This window comes from Wolffia australiana, chromosome 7, assembly GCF_029677425.1.
Source record: "Wolffia australiana isolate 7733 chromosome 7, ASM2967742v1".
In the NCBI taxonomy this organism is placed as follows: Eukaryota; Viridiplantae; Streptophyta; class Magnoliopsida; order Alismatales; family Araceae; genus Wolffia; species Wolffia australiana.
The window spans coordinates 10,370,996-10,379,601 of record NC_135841.1 but is presented as its reverse complement, the minus strand read 5'-3'; the positions used below and the strand labels follow the sequence as shown (position 1 = coordinate 10,379,601).

Sequence of the window (8,606 nt, the reverse complement as noted above, 5' to 3'; positions counted from 1 at the left end):
TTTATTCTTATTTCTTCATAACTTAATTGTATTAAACCAATCTCAAAGTACTGGATGCCATTTGGTTGATATTTTGAATGTGAAATCATTATTTCATAACTTTAAATATTATGTCCATTTTGATAAACCCTAAAATATATCCCTAAAAGTGTTTTAAAAAATTATCATAAACTTAGTTGACTACATAATATGTGATATAGTTGATGAAATTTCATGCGCACATTGATCGTGTAATTTTACTCTAATTTATCACATTTTAAGCATTCATGTGAATTGGTACCTGGACAACTCCCAACCATGAGGGGGTTGGAAGCATCAGATGTTTCCCATCGTAGTGATCAACTCCCCAAAACTATTGTTTCGTTTGTATCTTTGTGTCTATTGACCTCAATTGATAGAGAGATAAGACTGATAGAGATATAGAAAAGAGATAAGAGAGAAACAGACAAACAAAAGAGACAGAGAGAGAATAAAGTAAGAGATAGGATAACTAGAGAGAAGAAAAGAAGTGGGAGATAAGAGAGATAGAGATAGAGATAGAAGAAGGAGATAGAAAATAGTGAGAGAGATAACTGAGATAGAGATAGAAGAAGGAGAGAGAAGATAGTGAGAGATAACTGAGATAGAGGGAGAAAAAAGTGAGAGATAAGAGAAATAGAAAAGAGAAAGAGAGAAGAAAGTGAGAGATAAGAAAAATAGAAAAGAGGAGAGAAGAAAGTGAGAGAGAAGACAAAAACAGAATAAAGTGGCAGAAAAGAGAGATAGAGATAAGAAAAAGAGACAAAAAAGTGAGAAATAAGAGAGATAGAAGAGAAAGATAGAAGAAAGTGATAGAAAAGAGAGATGGATATAACAAAAAGAGATAAGAAAGTGAGAAATTAGAGAGTTAGAGAAGAGAAAGAGAGAATAAAGTGACCGATAAGAGAGATAGATAGAAGAAAAAGAGACAAGAGAGATGAAAGAGAGTAAGTGTGAAGAGATAGAGATAAAGTAGAGAATAAGAGAGCATATGGAGGAAGAGAGAGAAAGAGAAAATAGGACAAAAGAGAGAACAGAGATAAAAGAAAGAGAACAGATAGAGGGAGCAAAAGAGAGAGAAGAGATAGAAGAAAATAAGGGAGAAGAGGAGACAGAAAAAGAGAGAAGAGGAGACAGAGAGAAAAGAGAGAAGAGATAGAAGAAAATAAGAGAAAAGAGGAGACAGAGAGAAAAGAGAGAAGAGATAGAAGAAAATAAGAGAAAAGAGGAGACAGAGAGAAAAGAGAGAAGAGATAGAAGAAAATAAGAAAGAAGAGGAGACAGGGAAAAGAGATGAAGAAAATAAGAGAGAAGCGAGAGACAGAGAAAAGACGGAGATCCGAGAGAAGAGAGAGAACATAAGAGAGAGGAGAGAGAACATAAGAGAGATGACAGAGAAGGATATACATCGGATAATGATACCATTAAACCGATAACGATATGATCTCGAAAATGGAAATGAATAACTGAATAACATATAATGCGGAGGAGGACCTATTAAATTACTGGATTTAATAAATTGATCTAATTTTGCTATGTAAATGGTGACATTAAATTAAACTAACATTTGAATATCATCCGAGAAATAAGGTGACAACGTGAGAAAATTACCGGAAGAGGATGATAAGAGGAAGAAATTGTGAATAGATAGCGAGAGTGAGAGAGACATCGTCTATTTATGGTCCAACACTGCCGGCCGGCCGCGGGCCGTCGTCATTTCACACTGCCACCGCTCGCCTCACGCTGCCGCTGCCGTGTTCTCAAGCCCTCAACTTTCGACCCACTGGACTGTTTAAATACGTTATAAATTTGAACTTGCGATACCAAAATTTACAAATAACTTAAAATAAATTACGGTGTATGAATGTATTCAACAAATAAAATTTATGTTAACCACTTTCTGAGAAATTGAAACATGACAGAGAATTAAGATAACAAACGTGCACGGATCGCAGTTACGATAAAGAATTCGGTAGTGATAATTCCTTTTTATCTGGATACCTTATCTGATAACGAACATAGTATATTGATATCGAAATCCGCAGTGCTATGGATATCCAATTTCGGATATCGAAATCTGCAGTGAACTTCACTTGGTAAACTGTCGGGAAAGACTAGGAGAAAGCGTTTGGAGGCGTCCCGTTGAGATAGAGATAACGCAGTTCGGATGAGACAGTTCTAACGCAGTCGAAGAAGATATTATACTACATGCAACCTGATGTCCCGACATGTGAACTCTTGGCGGCCCCGCTGTCTAAAATAAATATCATTTCTTCAGGTTGGGTACGTGGAAGCTCCTTACCAATCTTCACGTTTCCTTCTTTACCTTTTATGTTCGAGATTCACGATATCTCGACGAAAACAGAATTAAACAAAAGGCGACGCTTTGGCCTGGGTAAATGACTCTTATTAACGAGATTAACGACCATTATGACCAGAGACGCCTACCGACGAAGTCCCACGACTTCATTTATCGTCACAACGCCCAACGACTGTTGCAATACCATACTATTTACCTTTCCCAACGCTGCACTATAAGATGATGACTTATCATGCAAGCGTCAAGTTCTTTGTGGGAATGACCGCGAGCTTCACAGACTGCTGAAATCATCTCATACAGTAGTAGCGCAGCAGTAAATTTTAGATGATAGGGAGGGTGGCTCTGAACTCTAAAAGGAGATTATAAATTTAATAGGGAGCATTGATTGGGTTTGCACAACCTATTTCAGAGGGACAGGAAAAATGTATATAAAAGCGGAGAGAGAGAACCAGACAGAGAAGAGAATGCGATTTAATGTTGTGGTTGGCACTAGTGAATTGGGGACGGAAGGACCCCATACCTGCCGTCTTTACTCCACTTCTAAAGGTTCTCTAATCAGTGCATGTGGGGTGCGGTGCCGTCGCCGTAGTTAACAGACATTAATATCTCCCCCACCATATCTACCTCTTTCCTCTCTCTCAACTCTCGACCCGCTCCTTCTGGATCACATTAAACTGAGACTTCTTTGTTCTTTGCCATCAATGCGATACCAAAGAGTCCGCAATCCTCAGGACAACTCGGCGTAGGTCAATGCCCCACTCTTGATACCATAAAACTACGGAAATCCTGAGTTGTTTTTACTTAAACGGGTTGTTCTTCGGCGGGTGACAACCATCTAGAATATCGTGTCATACACACTTAACGAACCCAGGAGGATCCAACCAATCTAGCAGGATCGGGAATGAGATTGTACAGTTATCTTGAGTTAACGGTGATGTGTCACTAATGGAGGGGAGCTCAGTTTGATTTCCCAGAACAGCGTTTGAGGAGAATTTGATGCATTTAAGGTCACACTACTCGTCACTATAAATGCGGCCTACCCTCGTAATTGTTGTCTATGGTGGCCATTAAAGAACCGTATTTAGTGACCGCGCCTGCCTGCATGACTCCTCTGTTTCAAGAGGACGAGAGACAGTGGTCTGATGCAGTTGCGTTCCTTCGTTATATCTAGCTTGCCGAGTTCTCTGTATTCCTTCTATGAGATCAATTGCAAAATTTCTCGCGTAGCAAATTGAGCATGATCGGCGAATCCTTCCACAGAGAGAAGACGATGCCTTACGTTCCACAAGTGGGCGTTCGCAGTGGCGACAAAGAGAGAAGGCAGATGACCTCGCCAGAGCTTTCTCTATCCCCTTTGCCAACTATCCCGACTGAGGCTGAACAGACGTCATCTAAGAAGAGGAAATTCTCGTGGAACGAGCCTTCATCATGCCAAACTCCCATCGAGCTTCAGCTTAAGGACCCTCTCCCCTTCGACTGGGAGCAGTGCCTTGATCTCCAAGTGAGCTCTCTCTCTCTCTCTCTCTCTCTCTATTTATCTATCTATATCTATCTTCCTCTACATGTATCTAGATGCATCATGGATTTGCACTGAACCTCAGATTGTGGAACGAACCCCCGCATTCATCCTAGAATAAAGAACATGATTCTTCATTACTAACTACATCTACAGTTTCACATGATATTTTCCGCACGATGATTTAGTGTTGTTTATAAAGACCTGCACAACCCATTTTAGTATCACACCTAAAACGCGCGACTAAAAATCAAGTGTTAATTGTCATGGCCTATTTGCGCCGACTTATAGTTCTCTTTGCTATTATCCATCTGCAGTCTGGAAGGATGTACTACTTGAACAGGAAGACGATGAAGAGGAGTTGGTCTTGGCCTAAGAACCAGGTTCTTGACTTGGAGCTGAATATCTCTCCTCCGCAGAATTTGGAGAAGACTGGTGCTAACATTCGAAGGGACTTCAAGAATGGACGTCATCCAACCGACAGCATGATGGCAGTGGCATGCCCTAGCTGTCATCTACTCGTTATGCTGTCTAGAATCTCTCCGTCCTGCCCAAACTGCAAGTTCGTTCATAATCTGCCACAACCCTCCCAGAAATCTACCCGTTTAGGCGACGAAAGAAGTCATAGTGCCATTGAGACACTGAGCCTTTTGTACTGACTTCAGTGATTAATGATAAGGTCTATCGATGTACCTATCTACCATCATATAGAAGAAATGGCTCATTTTTTGACGCGCGGATCGATGAAGAATTGTTACAGAGGACTAGGGGGGAAGAAATAAATCATAAATATTTTATGGCCGCTTTAGTTTCAACTGCATTTTAAAAAGCTTCCTTTAGAAATTCTATCTGGCGGGGAAATAGCTGGTAACCAAACAATTAGGGTTAACTTTAATGTTTTAAGGCATGTGATAGTGCGAGTATAATTATAATTTCCTTGGGGAGTAAGTATTTTAAATAATATATATTTAAGGAATTTATATTATTTTTAAAGAATTAAATCTATTTTAACAAATTCAGGATACTTCGCTCACTATCTACAGGGCATCTGGGTCATTTGCACTCTTAATTCTTCATAAGATTCTCATAATGATAAAAAATAAGCTTCCAATAAGGCCTCATATCATTCCCTAACTACATTCAACTCATGGACTGCTATCCAGAGTTTATGTGATTTCTCATCCAATAAATTATCTAATTAGTTATTATATCTTTATTAAAAACTTTTAATAAGAGGCTAGAAGAGAGAGCATAATCATAAGATTCGTTCAAAAGTTAACAAAATAATATATGCTAATAAACATATTTAAGTCAGTTCATTTTATTTAAGAAAATATACTCAATATAAAATGATATGCTAGTTTATAAATCGTATGAGAAAGATAGATTACAACTAAAAAAGCCATGAAGATGCATAGTGTATGACACAATAATATATATATATGTGATATCATCATATATTAATTAATTCGAGCTATCACCTCAATTTTTTTGAGATTTCGAAAAATACAGTGAATAGTGGAAACTAATTGTAGATTATAAAATAAAACTTAATAGCAAGATGAAACTAAAAAACTTAATGGATACTAGAAAAATGAATGAAACACCTGTAAAATTAGGTATTTAATTGATACCAGAATTTTAAGTCAAAACTTCAAGTATACATAGCATCTTCATGAAACTGAAATTACTTTATCCTTGATAGAAATATCATCAGATATTTTTTTTAAATAGATCAACCTAAATTCACTGAGAGGAACTGAATTAAAACTTGTGGTTTATATTCATGATTTTTATGTTGCTCTTCATATTTTTGAACTCAATTTACATCATTTTCTTGGAACCAAATATTTACTCACTATAAATCATATATATTAATGTTAGCTTGATGAAGACATAAAGATGATTCAAGCCCAAATAAATTATAAAGGAAAATGTATTCATTATTTAACTTTGCAGTGATGATTACTCAAGTTGTACATAAAATAAATTTTACCGGTCACGTCCAAGTGAAACTCAACATCCAATATGCATCAATCTTTAAATGAAAAGGGACTTCATAATACATATCCACTGAATTCCATATCAGATTATTCTTCCTGATCGGGATTCATTCCAAAAATTAAACTTGACTTGAGTTTTACGACACCCATCCCTCCCTTATATAGGGATGGTAATGGGCCCCTTAAAAAGGGTCCAACAAGGGGGGCCCAATAAACATGTGGGGGGGCCTTAAAAACCAAAACGAATACTAAATTTAAAAACAAAGGTTCGAAAAGGGCCATGCGAGTGAATATGGCCCGAAACTTACAAGTGATGAAGTGTGTTCGCCTTCCTCTTGGCATGCCGATCTGGCGGAGCTCGAGCCGGCAGCTGTCACCTGTGATGGCATGGGCTTCCACGTCATCCTTGATGGAGTGGGATCTCCTGCTCCATCATGGCCTCAATCAAGAACAAAGCACCTTTCCTATCTTCATTTTATTCAGAAAACCTCCAACCTGATTTCTATGTGTTAAACCCCTTCCATCCAAAAGAAAGACACAAATCAGAACTGGATTGACTTGTGTCCTCATAAGAAATGTGTGTTATTGTTATGACAAACTCAGTTTCCTGGTTGGCGTAATGTTTTTAACCTTTCTGGGAATGGTGAGGAGAATTGGCTCATATGCTGTCTGTTTTCTTCATTCCTGAATAATCCATAATCCTGAAGTACAACCAGGACAAGGAGGCGCCAAATTATGTTATCTAATCTTAAAAAAGCAAAATATGCACTATATGTCTGGAGTTTTATTTCCAGTTATATTCCAGCTCATCCATTAAAGTTCTTTACCTTTTAAACTATATGTCTGAAGCAGGATGATACTTTATGCCCAAAAAAATTGGAAAGACCTTCTGCAAAAAATCAGATGCAATCCATATTTCATGTCATCCGTGCAATAATTTATCATCACAGTGTATTAAAAAGAAGGAACAAATTAACGACACCAAGCCAAATGATACTTTCTTGGAATCCCTTAATGTACCACTATTTTGCCCCCTTCATCTTGGAAGATAATTAATATTGATAGAAATAAAAAATATTTTCCGAAAATGATATTTGATATTGTTCTTCCTAGAATGTGATTCCAACCAGATTCATATATGTTAATGACTAGACCAATCCCCAATTCAAAATAAACAAAGGCCTCCTCATTAAGAGAAGCATGCCCAAAAAATTAAAATAAAAGCTCCTATAACAGAGATCAAATCATTGTTGTTTATAAAAATAGAGATTCTAGAAAAAAATCTATATTTGATCACTTATAGTGAAATTTCGTTTAGTGCTTTCCATGTTTGTCGCTGAATTTCTGATCCAGGGGTGCATCCCACTGCACATCTGCAAGATTTGTGAATTTATGAGTTTATGAGTGCTAAATTTATGAGTACTGGATTCAAATGATGTCGACATCTAACAACATATAAAAATAGGGAAATTAAACAACATAGACCAAACACACATGTATCAAGGAAAGTATTTCAACTTTTAACAGGTGCAAACGAGCAAATCAAAACAGTTGCATTCAATCCTTTGTCAGCTACAACATTAAGCAACATATGCATAAAGTAGCATGCATTGGGGGCACTATCTTTTATATGCTATGAAAGATACATGAAAGTTACCCTTGTGTTTGATGTGAGAACTGCAATCCTTCTTCTCTTCACAGTACTTATGTTTTAAAATCAATTTTGTGGGAATTAGAATTCATGATCTTACTAAATTTCATTAAAATTACATCAAAATTAAAGTAATACTTTTAATATACCATTGGGTTCACATACCACATAAATGTTATTTTCTTCCTAAAATATGAAATAATATAATAATTTTAATTACAAAGTGGAAAAATAATCTTACTGATTTTTTAAAACTGATCTTACCTATGTCAATAAAGCTGTTCTTGTTAGAGTAAAATACAAGCCATGCTGCAGGCGATGAAGAGGAAGCGCATGCAGCACCCTGTTTGGTAAACACCCAATCTGTCAATGCCTAGACCAGAATCCAAAAATCTACGGAGAAGAAGAATCCAGTGTCGGAGTTAAGAAGAAAAACCAAAATTTGAAGTCACAAGCCATTTTATTGTCTTTGTGGTTGCATTGAAAGCCCTACCCTAAACCATCTCTTTGGAAATACAAATATAAATGATAGGAAATGAGTAAATATTCAGGTTTAGTGGATTTTAGTTAACATGAATAGGAACCGAAGATTAGGCATTAATGTCATTAGAGTAAACTGGTTTAATCTATGTCTTAATTATATTCAAATGAATGCATGCCTTAATAGGTGTTTTAATCAAGCACGTAGGGTCCTCAATCAACTACTTGACTGGTTATATGTGAAGGTAAACTTGGTTCGTTAGTTATATTAAAAAGATTACTAAGCATGACCATATGGTGAACAACTCAAATCAGTAATTTAGGACTTCAATTTTCTATGACATGAATAAAAACATATTTCTAAAGCTTTTTCAACATTTGTGCGGATTTGACCTCATTTAAGTGGTTTAATGTCTGCACCAAATTCCCTATTACTACCTTCAAGTACTTAAGACTGAATTTATTGATAATTTGATGAACATTAAATACAGGAAGATATTACTATTCAATTTTCAAGCAGTTTTTCTACATTTCCTCAGGATGATATTTTTCCTAACATCAATACAATTCCAAAATATTTTGAACCATGTTTTTAGTGCAAGTTGATTCAAGATCCAA

General features: G+C 36.4%; 1 protein-coding gene across 1 annotated transcript; it reads left to right on the top strand.

Annotated features, from left to right (window-relative positions):
* Positions 1 to 3,444: 3,444 nt before the first annotated feature.
* Positions 3,445 to 4,586, top strand: LOC144706107 (uncharacterized). Its single transcript, XM_078579008.1, has 2 exons — positions 3,445 to 3,839; positions 4,172 to 4,586. The coding sequence occupies exons 1-2, from the start codon at positions 3,576 to 3,578 to the stop codon at positions 4,511 to 4,513; spliced, it is 606 nt and encodes a 201-aa protein (XP_078435134.1). The 5' UTR covers positions 3,445 to 3,575; the 3' UTR covers positions 4,514 to 4,586.
* Positions 4,587 to 8,606: the final 4,020 nt, after the last annotated feature.

Bases quoted from the DNA above. Each gene is read 5' to 3' on its own strand.
- LOC144706107 (XM_078579008.1), top strand. From the start codon at position 3,576: ATGATCGGCGAATCCTTCCACAGAGAGAAGACGATGCCTTACGTTCCA. The intron at 3,840-4,171 runs GTGAGCTCTCTC...ATCCATCTGCAG, and splicing joins AGCAGTGCCTTGATCTCCAA to TCTGGAAGGATGTACTACTT.